Source organism: Centruroides vittatus, unplaced genomic scaffold (genome assembly GCF_030686945.1).
Source record: "Centruroides vittatus isolate TY-2023 unplaced genomic scaffold, ASM3068694v2 contig_1215, whole genome shotgun sequence".
Taxonomy (NCBI): domain Eukaryota; kingdom Metazoa; phylum Arthropoda; class Arachnida; order Scorpiones; family Buthidae; genus Centruroides; species Centruroides vittatus.
The window spans coordinates 2,079,506-2,100,821 of NW_027120777.1; the positions used below are offsets into that span (position 1 = coordinate 2,079,506).

Genomic DNA, 21,316 nt, shown 5'->3' on the forward strand with positions numbered 1-21,316 from the left:
TACAAAACGCATGCACTGAAAAAATTAGCAAGTACACAGAACTCGCCCAGGAAATAAGGCATCTGTGGAGGATGGATGGGGTGCTTATTGTACCTGTAGTTCTCTCCTCTACAGGTGTCATACCACACACACTACACAAAAGCCTGGGCACATTAGAATTGAATAGAAACACATACATCACTCTACAGAAGGCCACTATATTGAATACATGTCATATTGTGAGAAAATTCCTGAATACAGACACACACACTGATACACTTCTTTAATTTCTGTTTTGGTTACTATGCCTTGACTTTGGTCCGGCATAGTACTTAGCCACCGGTGTTAACCGAGTATATGTAACTTAACCCAACATAATAATAATAATGGGTAAGAAAAAGAATAATCAATTTAGAACAAAAATGTACTTAGCAAAATGTAAAAAATCAGTAATAAACAAATAAACACCTTATTTATTGCTGAGGGAGTATAATAAAAACAAAACGAACGTTTTCAGTTTATTCAATAAACCATCTTCAGGTTAGAACGAGTTTTTATTATTTGAGTTGTTAACGGTTTTTTGGTATTTTTTGAATTTTATGCGTTATGTTCCATTTATAATGTATTCCATTTTCATTGTTCTAACCTGAAGATGGTTTATTGAATAAACTGAAAATGTTTGTTTTGTTTTTATTATACTCCCTCAGCAATAAATAAGGTGTTTATTACTGAATAATCAATTTTTGAAATAATAGCGAGGTTGAGGCCGAAGTTTTAAACACGAAAACATGTACATCAAACGTTCAGCACTGCTTTCCTGTAAGCCTAGAAGTTTGACAATGATGTTTGGAATGTCGAGCATGATTCCACTGACTTTCCAAACACCGTTGTCAAACTTCTAGGCTTACGGGAAAGCAGTGCTGAACGTCCGATGTGCATGTTTTTGCATTTAAAACTTCGGTCTCAACCTCACTAATGAGAAAAAACTAGACCATCAGTCTTATAAACATTTTTACAGATTAATTCTAGCATGTATTGTTCCAAAACTGTTAATATTTAAAAGTTCACAGGAACTTTATAAATATCCTGTACACTAAAAAAATTAATTTTTTACTGTCATTAATGCAAAACTTCATTAATGATTTGTAAAATAAGGCTTAATAAAGTTAATCTTTTTCTAAGTTGTTTTCACTTTTTTACTAATCCAGCAACTTCAACCTTTAAATTTCCGGTACAAACGACGAAAATTAACAGAAAAAACTAACGTTTTTGAATCTCCATCGAGATCTTCCTCAGGTTCGTTAATGGAATGTCATGAAAATAGAACTCTTTTGAAGTTCAAAAAATCGAACATCTCGATGGAGATTCGAAAATGTTAGTTTTTTCTGTTAATTTTCGTCGTTTGTACCGGAAATTTAAAGGTTGAAGTTGCTGGATTAGACTTTATATGTACCAGTAGTCACGGGTGAAGTTTGTTTTCACTTTTTTACTTTAAACAACTGATTAAGCAAAGTCAAGATGTTTATTGCTTTTCTTAAATATGCAATAAGTTTAAATAAGCATTTTCAAACTATAACCCAACATATAAATATTGTTTTGTCATAATTTAAATCATAAACTTTTTAAATTTTAGATTCCCATACTACGACCTGTAGTAATGTGTATATTAAAGAATATGAATCAGGTAGATGATAAATATTTGAAACAGTTAGTAGCTGATAAACAATTCTATGAAGAATGTGCTGTACAGGTAATTTATTTTAAATTTCAATTTATTATAATAAATCAGTATTTTTAAAATATTAATTGATCTATCTAATATACAGGGCTTAGACTAAAATATTGCATACCAGGCTATATCATGCTTCTACTGCATATTAACCAAATACAAGTGCATGAGAGTATAGGTAATTGGTATTGGACTATTCAATGATGTAGTTGCCATGCATTTCATACTCCCTCTCATGAGGTAAAATCCTATCTTGGCTCCTATGAACGATAATTGCTCAGTTTAAATTATAGTCTTATAACATCTCAAAATTAGCATAAAAAACCAATAAACCAATTTTTAATTTAATGCCAAACAATTGCTGGAATACCTTGGACTATAATAGTGCCTGGTGTAATCTGGCAATTATTTGGTGTTATATAAACATTTTTTGATCAGTTAAAGCTGAGGAAGGAGCTGGACACCATCAAAAAATGGGTGAAAGAAATTATATGAGGCTTCTTGCCCTTTTATGCTCAAGGCAGCACATGAGGTGCTTTATAATTAATTATCAGGTTCACCTGATAATCCAGAATTATCTGATGAGAATTTGGCATGCTTGTATTGTATGAATTGAAAGTTGTTTGGATATATGCTGCATTAAAAACCATAGACAATATGTTCATTAGCATTTTGGAAGGTTTTTCAATCAATCTTAACACAGTATGGTTATGCACTATGTCATCTTCAGACTGATTAAAGAATGTATGTAAACAAATCTGAGCATACAATAGTGTATGAAGGTGTAGAATGTACAGCAATATCTTTAATGTTCAGATTTCGTATAACTTATCAAATTTTGTCTGATAATCTAGCATTTTTGATAATTCAGCACTATTCTGATGCCTGAAGTGCTGGATTAATGAACTTCTACTGTAAATTGAAAAATTAAATTCAGAAAGGCAATGTAATGAAGATTTTTGATTGTAATTTTTCAATTATAAAATGAAATGGAGTCATTCTCTGAAGAGCATCTTGTAAATCTACTGTATATTTATATAATTACTAATGTCATATCATTTGATTTGTGCCATAAAGTTATATGTCACTTTTCTTCTCACTAACAAGTGAATCAAATTATAGAAACAACAAGATTTTCAATAAAAAATCTTGAAGAGAAGTTTCACTGCAAAAATCAAGTCAATATAATATAAATCAAATTTTTTCGTGTGCTCTCAAATTTTCTTCTGGTTTTTCTGTGAAGTTGTCCAAAACTAACACAAGTTTCTGGCATGGACCCAACGATAAATTATTCATCTGTTGGAGAGCTGTTTAATATTGTGTCATAATGTTTTAATACAAGTAATATTCGACTATATATACTATTAGATATATACACTAGAGGCTTCAATAATCTAATCCCAACATTTCACATCACTTCATGACACTCTCATTTCTTTGTTCAAATTATACTTTTTTAAACAGCATTAATTTTATATATATATTAATTAAATAACTATAAATAATAATGTTAAAATCTAGTAAAGAATAATAACGATTTTCATTCTAATTAATAAAATAGAAAATTAAAAGTAGGAAGTTAGTACTTAAATTAATCATTCAATAGACAATGTGACATTCCATGAGGGATCAAATTTCAAATTTTGATGTTTTTACAGAACCTAAAAAATTTGAATTTTTTTGAGATTTCATATTTTTCTGGTAATATAATATATTTGAAATTTCTTTTTCAAATGCATTAATCTGAACAAAGTCTGCTTCTATTCAAACATTTCATGTCAGTCAGTGAACCACTGTAGCTTTATTATATTAGATATACGTATTACTAGCTGTTACCTGCAACTTCGCCTGCACGGATTTTGCAAGCAAACACCATTTATATTCAGTATTTCAACAACAATAGTAATTGTTATATAACACCTACCACTGAGAATGAGGAGAATTGCTGAGAATCAAATGAACTGTTTTCAATTTAATCAATTTTCTGGAACGTTTACAATCGTTCTATAATCGAACCAATATGCAATAACAAATTTGAATTTAAAATGGTTTGAACACTTGGTTAAAAAATTGAAATATATAAAAATATTTATAACAATGTCTGAAATGTTATCCATTTAATACCCCTAAGTACTCAATGAAGACTAAACATAATTAAAAACAAAAAAATCGCATCTAAAATAGTACAGTAGAAGCCGTTCTTCAGGTTAAGACTGAATGCTCTCCCTCTCCCCCCGCGGGGGAATTTCGAAAAATCCCTTCTTATTGTGCGTTTTCATGATGTACCCTAACTGTGTACCAAATTTCACCTCTTTAGGTTTAGCGGTTTGCTCTGAGCGATGATGAATTAATCAGTCACCCAGTCAGGACAAGTAATTTTATATATTTAGATTGTACTTCAAAGCCAAGCCATTCTTATTATAAGTAGAAAATATTTTTAAAATATTGTGCGAAAAAAGTAGCAGAAAACTTTATATATTTTTTATTAAAGAATTAGTGTCAGAAAGAAATATGGTATGATCTATGACTTCTTAGTGACTGAAGAGACCTTAGAAGAATGCTTATTATGATTAATATGCTAAAAAATGCTATTTTATATTTATTATTTTTGACAATTAATTGTTGCTTTATTAAATACTAATTACTTAAACAACAAACTAAACTTTCTAATTAAAGTAACTAACTAAAAATTAACTATGTTGGTAATTTTGAGTGCATTAATATCATTATTTACAATTTATTATTATAATAATTACATATTTCATTGTATTTTTAGGTAAAAAGACAGATCTGGCAATATAATCAGGCTTTATTTGGAGATGAAGTTTCACCTTATCTTAGCCAATACACTAAAGAAAAAGAAGAAGTATTATTTAATCATACAGACCCTACTGCACAGTTTTTTATTCCCTCCCCTAAACAACGCAGACAAGGAAAAGTAGTACAAACTTTATTGACAATGATTGGAAAAAATGTTAAATTATATGATATGGTTCTACAGTTTTTACGTACATTATTTTTACGTACTTCTAATGTTCATTATTGTACATTGAGAGCAGAACTTCTTATGGCACTTCATGATCTTGAAGTAAGTAAATTTCTAAATTATTACTGAAGGTGTATATATATTGGGTTGTTCAGAAAGTAATTTCATTTTTTCATAGAAAAATAAATGCAATATTCTTATAATAAATAAATATTTTATTGAATTATATATTGACCATTTTGGTCAAATACCTGTTGGCATTGTTTCTGGTAGTAGCATGATTTCACATTCATAAAAATTTTGATTGTTGTTTACAAAAAACTGATCCAAGTGATTTTTGATATTGTCATTTCAAGTAAATGTCTTACGGTTAAAAAAAATTTGTATAGACCGGAACAAGTAATAATCTGAGTGTGCCTGATCTGGCAAATATGGTTGGTGTGATAACACATCCCATCTAAGCTATAACAGTTTCTGACCAGTTACCAAACTTGTGTGAAATTTGGCATTATCATGGTAAAACACTACACTTTGTTTGTTGATCAATTCTGGCCTTTTCTGTTTGATGATATTACTCAATTTGTTTACTTGATGGCAGTACACTTTTGAATCAATTGTTAAATCGTCTGGTAAAAGCTCAAAAAAAATTTCTTTAAAATCCAACCATAGAGAGCATTTCTCTTTAATAACATGTGGAACTCATATATCGAGCTTTGAAACGAAACCTAATTTGTTTTAAGTAATAATAAACGGTTCGATTTAACAGATTTAATCTCTTAGTGATTTCATGTGTTGTTATATGGCAGATTGCTTCAATCAGTACCTTTATTTTGTTTTCATTGGCTTCAAATGGCCATCCAGAATGTGGTGTATCTTCGATATTAAAATTGCCAGAATGCAATTTTGTAAACCAGTTTATAGATTTAAATAAACAAATAAAGATTTAGATTTATATTCAAAAGAATGTTTTACTGTTTAGGGTAATAAAAATAGTTTTAAAATACCTATTATCAATAATAAATTAATAACAACTCTTGTAAATTGCATCTTGCATTCTATTGTTATATGTAGTATTCAGTATTAACCTTCAATTCTTGATAAACAATTGACTAGTTTATGCTTCAATGGAGAACATATAAAAGACTGTAAAAAAATCCCTAGTACTTTCAAGTTTCTTTATCTTGTCTTCAGAGATTCTTATCAAGTATCAATACTTGAAATTAACTGAAGAAAGTAGGAACTGATATTATTGTTGTTTACTTAACATGTAAGATATTTGGTATATGCAACTGATGGTCCAGCATCTCTTTTAATCTGGACATAATTATGAGTGGACATTTGAATTTTCTGTATCATGTCAGACTAGGTTATAAGGTTACCACTGGCAACATGTGTTGTTTAATTCACGTTTAATAGTTATTTAAATTTTCATCAATCCATAATACTTTAGAGATACAGGAAATACATTAGTGAATCATATGTATTACTGAATTATTATTATTATGTGACCACTGTTAATCCAGTACAGTTCTGGAGCCAAGAGTGCCAGAAAATTGATGGTGAACCTCTACTTAATTTATTAATATTTACATTATTTAATTTTTAAAGGTACAAGAAATTACCTGTGTTGATCCATGTCATAAATTCACATGGTGTTTAGATGCTTGCATACGTGAGAAAAATGTAGATGTTAAACGTTCCAGAGAATTGCAAGGTTTCTTAGACAGTATTAAGAAAGGACAAGAACAAGTTCTTGGGTAATTAAAATATAAATTTTCTAATGAATAAAAATTTTATCATTGAATATTATTTAAAATATGCATCAGTAATATTCATAAGTTACATAAAAAATATGATAATGAATATATACACTGATGGCCATTAAAATTGCTACACCATGAAGGTAGCATGCAACACAAAATTTTTGTGAAAAGTACATATGCTCTGTACCTCAAGATTACCTGTCAATTTAATCATGTCTTCCTTCCATTTTACTGTGTGTGTAAAATAAATATGATTCAGCTATTGCTTTCCTTCCTGGTGTAGCAATTTTAATGGACAGCAGTGTAGTTAGTTAACCATCAACCTTATATATTAATGAATATAATTGGAAATTGATTGTGTAGATATAAAAATTAATTTGTATGTTTTTCTGATTTTTTGAAAAACTAATAACCAATGTTTATAAAATTTTTCTTTTTATAGGGATCTTTCAATGACACTGTCTGATCCTTATGCAATTAATTTTTTGGCTTCTTCAGCTTTGAAAATTCTTGGTTATTTAATCAATGTTGAAAGTCTTCCAAGAGTAAGAATTAAGAATTTTTTCTATATTTATAATAAAAGTTGTATTTTCTTAGCACAATGTTTCCATTGAGAACATATCACACAGGAAACACTTTCAGAGGAAAAAGGTTGGTTTATTGGTGTGAATGGATATGCATTTCAGGCTTAACACCCCTCTTCAGTCTTATTATTATTACATATTTATCAGCAAATTGATTACAGGTCTACAAATTTACAGAATGCATTGAAAAAATTAGGATACGTGTACAATGGTTTATACAATAAAACTGAATTACCTGAGATAGTGACAGTTAAACCAACATGACTCATAAGAAGATATACACAGTTGAAAAAAGGAGGGGAAAAATGGAGCTAAAATTTCTTTTGGCTCCACACTTATACACATTAGGACAGTATAACATGTGCTAAAATAAAAAAAGGAGTGAACTTAAACCAAACAAGTCACACAGTGTATGATACAGGGAATACTCACATCTTTTTAACCTCTCATATCTTGTCTATGTTCTCTGTACATCTCATCAGAATTATTTCACACCCTACAGGTATTCCATTATTAATTTTATAAAAATTTTGCCTCTTAATATATACTTAATGTTAGATTTAAGTTCACCCCTTTTTTATTTTAGAACATGTTATACTGTCCTAATGTGTATATGTGTGGAGCCAAAAGAATTTTTAGCTCCATTTTTTCCCTCTTTTTTTCAACTATGTGTATATCTTACGAGTCATGTTGGTTTGAACTGTCACTATCTCAGGTAATTGAGTTTTATTGTATAAACCATTGTATGCATATCCTAATTTTTTCAATGCATTCTGTAAATTTGTAAACCTGTAATCAATTTGCTGATAAATATGTAATAATAGGACTGAAGAGGGGCGTTAAGCCCGAAATGCATATCCATTCACACCAATAAACCAACCTTTTTCCTCTGAAAGTGTTTCCTGTGTGATATATTCTCAATGACAACATTGTGCTAAGAAAATACATATAATAGAGAACAACAAACAACCAAGATTTAATAAAAGTTGTTTATATTTTATATAAACAATTTTAAATTGACTTCTGTCTTATACAATTATGATGATAATTTTTTGTTTTGATTATTTTTAAATTGCTTCTTTGACTTTATTTTATATTTTTAGTTAAAATTTTAGCCTTAGAGATTTAACAGAACAAAATTCTTCAATAAATTATCAATAAAAATCAATTGATGATCTAGTTCATTTATCTACTAATTGTATGAATTTTTTTTATTAATTTTACTTAAATGTTTAAAATTACTATTATAAAAATATATAGCTGTATTATATGAAATAAAACTCTTACAACATTAAAAATAGAAATCTTTTGGTCTAAAAACTTAATAAGCATTTAGTGCCAACAGTATGTAATATATTATTAAGATAGCTAATTACAGTAGAGCATCGTTTATCCGAATCAATTGGGAACTGGGGTTGTTCAAATAACTTATTTTTTGGATAACTGATTATGTATGAAAAAATATATTAACCTATCCCATGTTGAAATTTTTCTCCATTGCATGTCGCTTCACATTGAATTTTTGTCGATTTTAAGCCTAACGAGAATTTTTATAATAATAATCGTGGCTATTGTATCGTTAAAAATTATTTCTTCATTTTGTACAAACAAAATAAATATATTGAGAAATATAAAAACAAAAAAATTCTACTTTAGAGGTTAATCTAGTATCAAAAACATTCGATTCAGCACAACACAGTCTGACTGGAAAGCTTTTGGTTAACCGACGTTTCGGTTGATCAGCTTTCAGATAAACGATACTCTACTGTACTAAATACTAAAACATTTCATTTCTATTCCAGTTTCACTATTTTTTATATTTATTATTCTGACAATTGTTTTTACTCTCTATTTTAGACTAATGCTAATTTTATTTTAATCTTTAATTGAGGGGATTAGTGGAAAAACAGTGTATCCCACAAAACTACAAAAATACTAAAAACAAGTTACTAACAAATTTGAATTTGTATATCATTAATCCATCATCTAAGAAAATTTCACAGTTTAGTTGCATGCCCCACGGGTTGTCACTCACATTAATAAAATGTTGTATGTTAAAATGCTGGTTTATTGGAAAAGAAATTCTCCTCAAAAACTTCCTAATATCCAGCAAGCCCCTCAATTAATGATATGATTGTTTTTGATGAAATTAAAACAATATAAAGTAATTTAATGAATTTCCAACAATATTAGTTACTTTCTAATAATACATACAATCTCATACCTTAATTTTATGATTTGATTACATTTTGAATTTATTCTTTCATTGAATCAAATTATCAAAAGCTAAAGTAATGAAAGTTTTAATCAGAATGACATGATTAGTATAGTTGTTTCATAGCTTCATTAGAGAACAAATGAAGACATTTTGAAGGTTTTTACTTTTTCCTGCTTAAATTCTTGTTAAATTAATGCAATAAATGATGTCAATTTACTATTACAGTGGAACCTCGCATAACGAGTATTTCGCATATTGAACAAAACAAATTGTAACAAAAATGACTTGCTTAATGAGTGATGTTTCGCATAACGAATGACGAGGAGAAGGAAAGTCCCGATTGTGTGCATACTCCATCAGTCTGTGTTTAGTCGTTCTGCTAGCATCTTACTGTCGCTCGTGATCAGATATTTTTCCAAACTTGTGTTCACACATATTATGTATAAACATCAACAACCATAGCCTCTTATATAATAAACACTCCAAACAATATGCCAAATTCTTGGGCTATGTAAGGGCTATAATTAAATATTAAAAATTAATTAATTTGACCAGAGGTAGGCCAATTTTAATGACCAATTCCAAATTAAATTTTAGAAATGTCTAAATTAAAAATTAATTATTTATAGTTATTAAATTTAAAATGAGATGGAAGCATAACTGCCTACCTCTAGTCAAATTAATTTCTAATATTTAATTATAACCTTTACATAGCCCAAAAATTTGGCATATTGTTTGATTGTTTGAGACATATTTTTTTGATTTTTTTTTTGTTTTCTGCAAATCAAATTCACATTCTCGGTTGGTTCATTCTGTACTAGAAGAAAAGATGATGATTCACGCTCCTTAACAATGTATATTGCATAATTTTCTTTGAATAAATGTTATACATAAAATATTTGAGTATTTTTTCAGCATGAAATGCATTATTGTATTTCACATTAATTTCTGTGGGAAAAATTGTTTTGCTTAACAAGTGTTTCACGTTACGAGTAAGATTCTGGAACGAATTATGCTCGTTAAGCTAGGTTCCACTGTATTTAATTTCTCTATCTCTGTTAGACAATTTGTTGCATTTTATAAATTTTCCTATAATATTCTGTTAACTTCATCTCTGCAGTGCTAAGTCTAACAAGTTGCATCCAGATTTGCCACCAATAACACGTTGTGATTTGGCTGCAACCAATTACTGTGTGATGTTGGTGGAAAATCTAGATGCAGCTTATTATACTCTTTGCAAACCTTATGCTGATTGCAGATCCTCACCATCAAAATAACTTGAATTTGTTCCTCCTTACTCAGTAACATGCTTTGTCTATAAAAAAAATAAATGATGTTCAACATAACTTCTATGATTCCAGAACTTATGGGACACCTTGTATATTTTATTGTTATATTATGAATACTACAAACTTTATGGTAAAGATGATTGTGGACAATATAATAAATATGTATTGCACATTATTATACATATAATCAATGTTACTATGCACATATAATTTGATGATTAAGTAAGATATTGATGAATAATTTAGAGTAATAAATGTTAGTTACTGCATATTTAATGGTTACGGGTTTGTTGTGATAGTGCAGTTATGGAAAGGATTAAGGAATAATTTAACATTTTTGAAATCATCTGTATATTAATTAATGGTAACAATAATCATATTAAGAAGTTGTAAAAATTCTATCAAAACTTGTCAAATAGACATGCTGATTTAAAGTACTTGTATGTATATGATCTAATCAGAATAATTGAATCATTTATCAAGTAGAAACATTTCAAATTTAAGTAAAAAAAAAATTAATAAAATTCAAAAATATTTTGTAATTCATTTTAATAGTGACAGATCCACTGAATCTGCTGATTGTGTATTTATTTTAAGGATTTATTTAAAAAAAATAAAAACATTAAATAATTTTCTTTTTTAATAAATTAATATATTACTGTGTTTTATTTTATAGGATAATCAGGTGTTGGTACTTTTGCTTAGAATGCTTGCATTAGGATTACAAGCATGGGATATGATTAATAGTCAAACATTTAAGGAGCCAAAATTGGTATGATTATTTTATTCACATTCCTATTCAAATATTATTGAGCATTGAGTCATGGTAAAAAAATTGTCTGTATTTATTTTCTCCAAAAAAGAATTCAATTATTGTAATGTCATTTCATTATTTCTCTGCTTAACTACAGAAATTACATTAAAAAATAATATAAATAATGCATCATATTTTACATAACATTTTCTTCTTTTAAAACAGATACTTAACTTATGAAAATCTAAAACATACACATACACAGTTATATTCCAGTATCCAGATTCCTACTACTACAAATGTTCTTTAGTACCCATACCCTCAGTAGCTGAGTGGATAAAACCACTGAATACTGATAGTTGAACATGGGTTTGCACCAGATCAATGGACTGGCTTTGTAGAGTTTTCAAAGTTTTCTTCATATATCTAATGTCTAATTACAAGCCAGTTTCCTGTAGAAAGGCCTCTCTGGAGGCACCACCTCTTGACAGATGGCCTGTGTGTTGTGTTGTTGTACCTCATCATTCCAGTTCAGTCTTTAGTACCCATCACAATATCTGAATCAAATGATCTTGGTATTGTAAATTTCTTTGAAGCATACTTGTACAAACTTCAAAAGTCACACTAATAAAAGGGGGAAATATTTTCCAGCATCTATTTGTTTGTTTTGATGATGTTAGGTCTATATTCTATTATGCAGTTTAGTCATTTTTATCACTAAGTTCAGTGTAATCATATAAGCTTATTCTTTAGAATTCATTAAAGTAGGTTTATTTTCATTGTTATTCTATTTTCATATTACTAAAAGAATATAAAAACAGAACTTACGTATTGTGTTACTGCTTACAAACACAATCTTTAATGACCTTATTGAGTGCCTGTTAATAAGCTAATTGGAGATTTTAATGTTTAAATACCATACTAAAATCATAATTGATAAGCGAAAAAGTTTTTACAGTGCTTTAGTGTTGTTTGGAGAAATTGATTCGGGTTGGTTATTCAGATAGATTGGAATGAGTTAGGATCTTTTTCATAAGAAGTAGTAAAAAATAATTCTTGATATTTGAACTGTTTTAGAAATGTATTGTATTTGGATAATGGGGTAGCTCTGTATATTATTTGCTTTTCATATACTATATTGTCTCATTTAAATCTATAACTTATTATTTAAAATGTCTCTTGAAGAATGTTGAAAGAGGGAGAAAAGTAATTGTAGTATGCTAAATCCTTTTTGTAATGTTATTTTAATGATTTTTTAAATGAGCTTGAATTGCCATATTTTTTTTTATTTACATGCTCATTTTATTAGCACATCTTTTATTCAGTTTTAAATGAATTTAAAATAATACAGAACTTTTTATTAGCAGTTTTACCAAAAGCAAAGATGATAAATATCATTTTCAAATATTTTGATTAAATTTGTATTTGGTCAAAGACAAATTTTAAAATATTTTAAAAGTTTTTCTACAATCTTGTCACTATTCAGCTGACCAATTTTATTGATTTGTTGTGTCATTGTAAATAACTTGGTGCAATTATCAAAGATATATATATTATAAATAACATAAATTTACATAACTTATGTATTATCAGTTTAACAAGTTATTTATTTTTTAAATTTTAAATGGATGCTGTTTTAAAATTAATAGTTTTTTTATAATATATTTTAGGATGTACAATTAGTCACCAAATTTTTACCAGCACTTATGTCCTTAATGGTAGATGATCAGGTAAGATGTAACATTTTGAGTTTCATTTAACATTTAGTACTACTTTAACTCAAACTTTGTGAATAATTCAAATAAATATTATAATTTATAAAACTAATATATTTAAATCATATAATGATTTAAATATATCAGTTGTGATGTAAAAATTATCAAATTTCTTTTAATGAAAAGTTATCAAATAAACTATTTTCATTTAATCTATTACTTAAGATGAAATTATAGAATTTAGTTTTATAAATTATATGATTTGATTTTAATTTTATTTATCATTAATATATGCCATTTTTATGCAATATGTATATAACTATGCACATGCAAAGAATATGCACAGTATTAAACAAAATAATGAATTAAACAGTTATTAAAGCCAAAGTCTGATGAAATTCAAAATTCTTTTGATTTCTACTTAAATACTGTATATTTGAATTATAGTATATGACTTTTTAAGCAAATATTGTATTTATTATAATAAACAGCATGGTATCTATAACTTTTTTCAGTTTGCAACTGTGCTGTTTATTAGAGAATGTCTATTATTTTTCTTATGTGGTAATTGGGTGCAACTATTAATATTAATAGAATAAATCTGGTAAATTTTTTTCACTTTTTATTATTTGAATAATAATACAACACTCAACACATTCTCACTTTATTTCAGCATAAGATAAGAGTGACAACAGTGAATAGAATAAAATATTTTTTTCAGTTTATAAAAATCCATATCTTCCTACAATAAATAGCATGCTTACTGTTATAGGGCAGTGTCTTAAAGTTGTACTGTTTATTAGAATAAGTACAGTATGTCAAAATAGGAGAATTACCATTAAATATAAGATAATTTAGTTGATGGTAATATGGCCCGGTAGTGCCCAAAGCGGAACCGGGACATGTACTAAAATTGGTACTTAATAAACTTAAAATGAATGAAAATGATGGTAATATGGAAAATTGATATAATAATTCTGAATTCTAAATTATTTATTGTTGATCTGTTATTTAAAAAAATAAGTCTGATTTTTCTTATGTTTTGAATTTTAAAGGAGTCTATTTTTTTCCCCATTCTATGTGCAGGAAAAAATAAATAACACTAAGAGAGCCTTTTTGTAATCATGCCCATTGTGGGTTTGATCAAGGCTGTGATGGGACAGCTGGGTGGTGAAGGATAAGGTCTAAGATATCCAAAATAGACTTCATGAAAAATTTTCATCTTGGCCATTTAGCTTTTTGTTGGCTGGTGACCAAGGTGTTTAAGGTTGGTCTAGATCTATATCCAATGTTTTTCTGATGACATATTAGATCATTATATATATAAAATTGCCCCATTTGTACTTTTAATTAAATTGATGGTGTTTAATAATTAAAATGTAAAATTATATTAACACTTTTGTTACCACCATTGAAAGAAAATGAATCAGTGTGTTTGGTGCATTTTAAGAAAGAAAAACAATGCACCAAACATACTGATTTATTTTTCTTAAAGTATATCACCATTATAAATAGGTTAAGCATATAAAAAAAATATTTTTTTTATTTTAAGCAATATTTTCAAAATTATAACATAATGATACAAAAGTTAGTCACTGGTACTTACCTGAGGACAAAATGATAAAAACCATTATAATAAATATGAACCTGGAATATATGAAACCATGCAAAAAAAATATAATTTCTACAATGTTTCTTACACTTTCACTCAGTAATAAATAGCATCTGAAAAATAACATGTATGCAGTTTACCAAAAAGTTTCAGTGTATGAATGATGCAAAATTGTGTCATCAGCGTATATGGCAAGGGTCACCTAATTCAAAATTGCATCAATTGGCAGCACAAGCATTAATAAATATATTTCTAAATACAGTATCTATAATGAATTTTGTAATTTAGTTTGATTTGTGTATCTTACCTCATTTAGCTACTGTTAGTTGTGTTCTCTTAATAAAGATTTTGATGTAATAAAGTGAATTACTGTGTTTATGCTTAAAATTTTTTATTTTTAATATGTATATTTAAAATCTGTTCTACAAAATAACTCATATTAAAAATAAACAAACTAATTAGGTACGCAGTATTAATGCTAAATTACCACCGGATGATCGTGAAACTGCTATAACAACTATAGAACATTCAGGACCTCCTCCAGATGCATATCAAGCTTATGTTCAAGAAAATGGAGTAGCAAGTGTTTTAGCTATGTATCATGCATTACATACAGGTAAATTATAAAAATAAGGTTTAAAATATTTAATAATTTTTTTATGTTTTAGATTGGAATATTTTACTTTCTTAAATAAATAAAAACAATAATATTTATAGTATTTAAAGACATCATGCATGTAAAATGAAATGATTCCAGTTTAAACTCCAGTTATCTGCAGCATCAAACTGATAGCTGAAATTTATGCAAAAAACATTGCTATTTTACATTCTGGTGCCAGGTTTTATTGATTTTTCTGTTCAGATTGTTATGAATTTAGTTTTTAATTACTCCAATATTCATTTTTTTTAAACCCAGATATGACTTTTTAGATCTATATCTGAAAATTTCGTTACTTTTTCAAATTAAAATATTTTGATAAGACATTCTAACATATAATGTTAGATGAATTTGCACAACTAGAATTCACTATTGTATCATCTCAAATTTTATTTTTTAAAAATAACAAAAAAAAAAAGAAAGGCATTAGACTTTTCCACACATCTGAAATTTGCACTGAGTTGACCTAGACTGTATTAATGGAACATAATTACTCAATTTTTGAAAACATATTTCAGATATTATACATTATTACTCAATTGAATTAATTCTTATTGAAATAGGCAATATTCTCATCTTGTACTTATTTATGAGTCAATTATATCAAGAACCATAGCAGTGACTCCACATCAAGTAAAAAGTCACTGAATGACTCTACATGTATATGTTATGGACAAAGTGATTAATCGGGCATTATGAATAATGACCAAAAAGGATGGGCAGTGTAATAAATATTGATTAATTTATCAAATTGACCGGTCGTTATGAATACTGCTATCACCTAGTTGGGCAAAGTGATGATAATAAGTTGAGGAATGATCATCCGACATACGCTAGCTAATCGGCACTCAGTTGCGTGTGCGTATTGTGTTTAGTACCGAATTTAACATTTTATTAAAAAAACCTCCACTTATTTCATTTAGAAATATTTATTTTTTGTGAATTATTTCAAAGTATTTTAAATAGAACATGTAATCTTTTAAAACTAAGTACTATTAACTATATTAATTAAATGGCAAATTTTTATCTATGTGCACCATCTTGGCGGTGGTTGCAACTGTTTGTGCTCGCGATGGATTTCTTCCGGAAGGGAGCCGCCGGCAGGCCGTTGATTGTTTGATGTTACTAGATATTGATACATACTAGTTATTGATATGTGTGTTCAAGAACTACCATGAATAAATAACTAGTGACGTTAAACAATCAGCGGCCTGCCGGCGGCTCCCCTCCGGGAGGAATCTGTCGAGAACACAAACAGTCGCGATTGCCGCCAAATTTGGTACTAAAGGCAATACGCACGTGCAACTGAGTGCTGATTGGCTAGCGTATGTCGTATGATCACTCCTCAACTTATTATCATCACTTTGCCCGACTAGGTGATAGCAGTATTCATAATGACTGGTCAATTTGATAAATTATTGAAATTTATTACAATTCCCGATTTTGTTGGTCATTATTCATAATGCCCGGGCATTATTCATAATTAATCACTTTGCCCATATTAATCACTTTGTCTATAACATATATATACATACAGGAATTAGAGTTGCTGATTTTAGGAGGTGTTGATTTCTCCATCTCCCAAATGCCTAAAGTAACTCTGAATATTTTGTTCAAAAGTTAATTGTTTTCTTAGGTACTGTGCAAAATTTCAGGTTTTTCTAAAAAGGAGCTGCTGTAAATAAGCAATCAAAAAGTGCAAAAATTACCAAAAGAATTCTATTTTCTTTTGTAAAGACAAGTTTGGTACTTCAAAGCAAAATGTAGAAAACAACAATAAAAATCTTGTATGTACCACTCGCTATCAAGTGCCAAGTTTATCTTTACCAAAGAAAAACTCCAAAAGAAAATATATTTTGACTGTCATCCAAATTGTCATAATTTTTTTACATCTCAAATGTTTTTGTTTGGATTCTAAATTACAGTCCACTTATATGCCTATCTACATACATATGTATATATATATGTATGTATGTATGTATATATTATATATATATATATACACACACACACATTAATTCTGATTTTTAAATTTAGCTCGTCAAAGGGATCGTCTCGGTTTAATGAGGATTCTAGGCACACTAGCAAATTGCGAGAAGAATCGTGCCTTTGAAGATCCATTTCTTCATTCCTTAGTAGCATTGTTAATTCCAATGGCAGATGAATTTGCAGCTGAAGACTTTTGTACAGTAGTATTTGATGAATTTTTTCTTACTGGAATTATGCATGAAAACGTTGTTTATCACCTTTTAAAGTTGTTATGGTACGTTCATCTGAAACTACCTCCTAGTCGATCAGACGGAATGATAAAAGCATTGCAGCCTGTTATTAAGGTAAGAGTATTAAATACATTACGTTATTCATATTAAATTTTTTTAAATCCAAATTTTTTTTTTTTTAGAATGAGAATATGCAGTCACTTTTTAATTCATTGCAAGAAGCAGTAAAATCCCATCAACCTGTTAATTCGCAACAAAATTTAACGACAGATTCTCCTCTTTTAAATGTTCCTGCACCCTCTTTTGTGTAGTTTTTTTATGGAAAAATTTTATATAAATATATACTTTGTATAACCTCATTCTTTTAATGAAAGAAACAAAATATTGTTTATTTTAAGATTGTTTTAACTTTACAAATATTATGTTTGTAGCATATCATTGTTGTTAATTATTTATTTTCAAGTGCAAAAGTGATGTCTTTCCTTTTTATATATGCTTCACTATATGAAGCATTATTTGCTACTACCTGTTCGTTAACTTGTTATAAATAGAAAAACAAAGTTTTATTTTAAAATAAAATTTTAACAAGTTTTTAATAATTGTAAAGACTTACAATTGTATACATTGCTTCTGTATAATTAAGTTTAGTTGTTTGTTTTCAAAATTAAAAAACAATGTATTGTAAATTCAGTCAAATATATGTAAATTCAACTTTGTTAATAAACAGTATTGAATTGTATTTAAATTTGTATGTATTAATTAAAATATAATAATTGGTTTATATATATGTACTATATGCAGTAGAACCCTAATAATCTGAGCTAATGTGGACTGATGCTACCTCAGATAAATGAAAACTTGGATAAAATGGATAGTTGTGACCATTTTGGATTTATAAAGGTTTATTAAAGATGCAATACACTGACAGACACAACCAACTCTGGAGATCGACTGACAATAGCTAGGAATAGATGGGAGGTGTGCATTTGGGAAAGAGTGATGACTCGCGTCAATATTCCAACAGTCACCAGTTCCTCTTCCATTCGATCAGTGCACTTGAGGTTAAAACTACTATAGTATTTACAAGCTTGGTACAGTCACAGCAAAGCTTTTATAAAGTATAAGAAAAGTAGTGTATTACATTTACTGGTTAATCAGAACTCGTATAATCTGGGTTCGAATATATTTATAGTAGTATTTATATGTTTATGAATATGCAAATTTTTTTTGGTGTATTTTAAGTGAAACAATGTGCAAGATGATATACAAGCAGTAACTGGATGAGTAGAAAACTAACAAGGTTACTCACTGACATTAATCTTTGTGTGCAAACTACAAAAGATTATGAACACACTTTCAGAACATTAAAAATTATCTCCGAAACAGTCTTTGTTTTTCAAAGAAAATCCAAATTCAACAGGAGTTTTATGACGAGATGGTCTTCTGTGGAGATAACCTGCCTTAACAATTGATGATGTAGAATATGTAATAAGAAGAGGATAATCAAGCTGTATGGTAAGATTCTGATTTTTGACTTGGAAATCATTCCGATTTCTCTCATTGCAATTTATTAGCTAACGATATTTGCCTTGGAGGTCGGATTGCACGGGTTTAACAATAGTCAAACTATTACAGATCAAGTCTCCAAAAATTATGAAAATTGGGGCCACACATATTGTTTTACAAAAATTTGAGGAAAAATTACACAATGAGTGAAAGTTACTAATGAATTTTAATTAATAAGTAACTACTTTGATACTTCAACTTTTAATAAAAATGAACTTTTACAATATTTTTTGTTTTATAAGATCAGTATTTAGAATTGTTAGAAGATATAATGACATTTAATAATAGTAAATAACTCAAAGTATAAATATAAGACTTTTTCATTTCTGATAATAAATTTAAAGGATGAATATTAATGTATGTAAATACAGAAACGAAGATTGTTGAACAAAATTTAACTAATAATCGAATTTGGTGAAAACAATTATTACAAAACAATGCAAAGTTTCGTTTGAATAAACTTCAGAGATGATTTTATCAGTGTGAGAGTCCCAGAGACACCTGATTCCGGCTTTAACGCCTTGTCCCAGTCTTTCTCCGATCCAAACATCGACTACAATCTTATGAGAAGAAAAACCCAAATCTTTAGCCTTGAGCTTAATGGAATCTGCGATCAACTCGATCCATTCTTTGACCGAATCCCTTCGATAATTTTTATTTTCCAGATTTTCTTTTAAGATGTTTCGGATATTCTGTCTCAAAGAAGTTTCCATTCTGTTAAATGAAATGAGCTTTCTTACATTAGCAATGTCGGACGAATTTTCGACCACGTGTTTGAATTTCTCGTGGCGCTATTTGTTTGTACTTGGTAACCATGGCGACGCGTTAACGCATGGCAAAATGAATTACGCCACCTGAGAATATTTTTTTCGATCTGAAGACGTTTATTAAATATTTTATTTCTCAGACAGTATTTGTATATATAATTTTTTATTACAAATTTAAAAAATTAAAAAAGTGTTTTACACTTTGAAAATTATTTTAAATTCGAATAAATTCGATTTATAGGTTAAGCCGAATGGCCGAGCGGTCAAGGTTGCAGCCTACCGCTCTGGGGACCCTGGATCGAATAATCCCCAGGAATTTTTCGGGGGTGGTCCGTCCAGATATATAGGGCCCAATTCTTCACCACCTGGCCGCCCTATTGTGGGCCTGGCCGAACCCATAATGAGCTTGCTTAAAGAGGCCTTCTTAGTGCTCACAGGATGGAGAGTTAAAAATAAAAAACCCTTATTAAAGTTACATTAAATAGAAAGGTAACACACAAATGTCAAACAGAATATAGAATGGCTAGAAGCATTAATCTTTTTCAAAATAAATCGTAAGAATTATGATAGCAAAGATAGAAATGAATAATGAAATGGCAACCAAAGTAATTTTAATAATGATTTATAAAACTTGAATTTATTTTCAACTAAACAGCGGCCATTTTCCCCTGGTGGTGAAACTTTCAACTAATTCCACAAATAGCCGGGAGTAAAACACTTCGAAACTTTTACTGTGATCCTATGTAATTAAATCTAGACATGTTTATGTCTATTCATTAATATTAATGCTGACCCTTGTTTCTAATCAGGATTTTACAAAAAATTAAATTCATTCTACTATATAAAATAAACAATACAACATATTTTGAAGTTAGAATTCATAATTTGAGGTAGGAATCAAAATGCCTCGTAACAAAGTACAGTATTACGTGTAATTTATATGTAATAATGTGTATTAATATAAACTAGGATCTTGTTTTATATGGCATACACACTTGTTTTTGTGGATTACATTAACTCATGTGCTTCTCCATCTTCTGACATTAAAAATACAGAGTAGAGAATTACTGAATGCTAATCACCATGGTTAATATCCTAGTTTGCATGTATTTTTCTCAAGTAGTGTGCTTGATACAGCATAATAAAACTTTGCTTGTATATCCAGAAACAAGTGTTCAAAATTTTTTACTTCACTTTTTTTTTTTTGTTACTAGACCTGTGATTTTCAAACTGTGCACCATAGCTGTGGTGACAATTATGAAGGTATATTTTAAAAATGAAAAAACTTGTTTCAATAAAATATATTACATTCATCATTAATGTTTTTAACTTTATAGACAAAGTGTGCCAGAAAACTTGTTTTACAATATGCACAAGTCAAAAAAAAGTTCAAAAATCACTGGTCTAGGCAATCATCTGCAACAACCTTGGGTGAGCATAAATTTACACAATTTCATTTTATACAGAACTGCTGACA

At 28.5% G+C, this 21,316-nt stretch overlaps 1 protein-coding gene across 1 annotated transcript in view; it reads left to right on the forward strand.

The window, feature by feature from the left end:
- The window catches only part of NELF-B (negative elongation factor B), a 28,101-nt gene extending 9,881 nt beyond the window's left edge, over positions 1-18,220 (forward strand). The window contains exons 3-11 of the mRNA XM_067284650.1: positions 1,613-1,729; positions 4,485-4,796; positions 6,303-6,451; positions 6,900-7,002; positions 11,225-11,320; positions 12,973-13,032; positions 15,092-15,245; positions 17,325-17,620; positions 17,689-18,220. Of these exons, the coding sequence (XP_067140751.1) occupies positions 1,613-1,729; positions 4,485-4,796; positions 6,303-6,451; positions 6,900-7,002; positions 11,225-11,320; positions 12,973-13,032; positions 15,092-15,245; positions 17,325-17,620; positions 17,689-17,817 (1,416 nt within the window). The 3' untranslated portion in view covers positions 17,818-18,220. The remainder of the gene's footprint in view (positions 1-1,612; positions 1,730-4,484; positions 4,797-6,302; positions 6,452-6,899; positions 7,003-11,224; positions 11,321-12,972; positions 13,033-15,091; positions 15,246-17,324; positions 17,621-17,688) is intronic.
- The last annotated feature ends 3,096 nt before the right edge of the window (positions 18,221-21,316 follow it).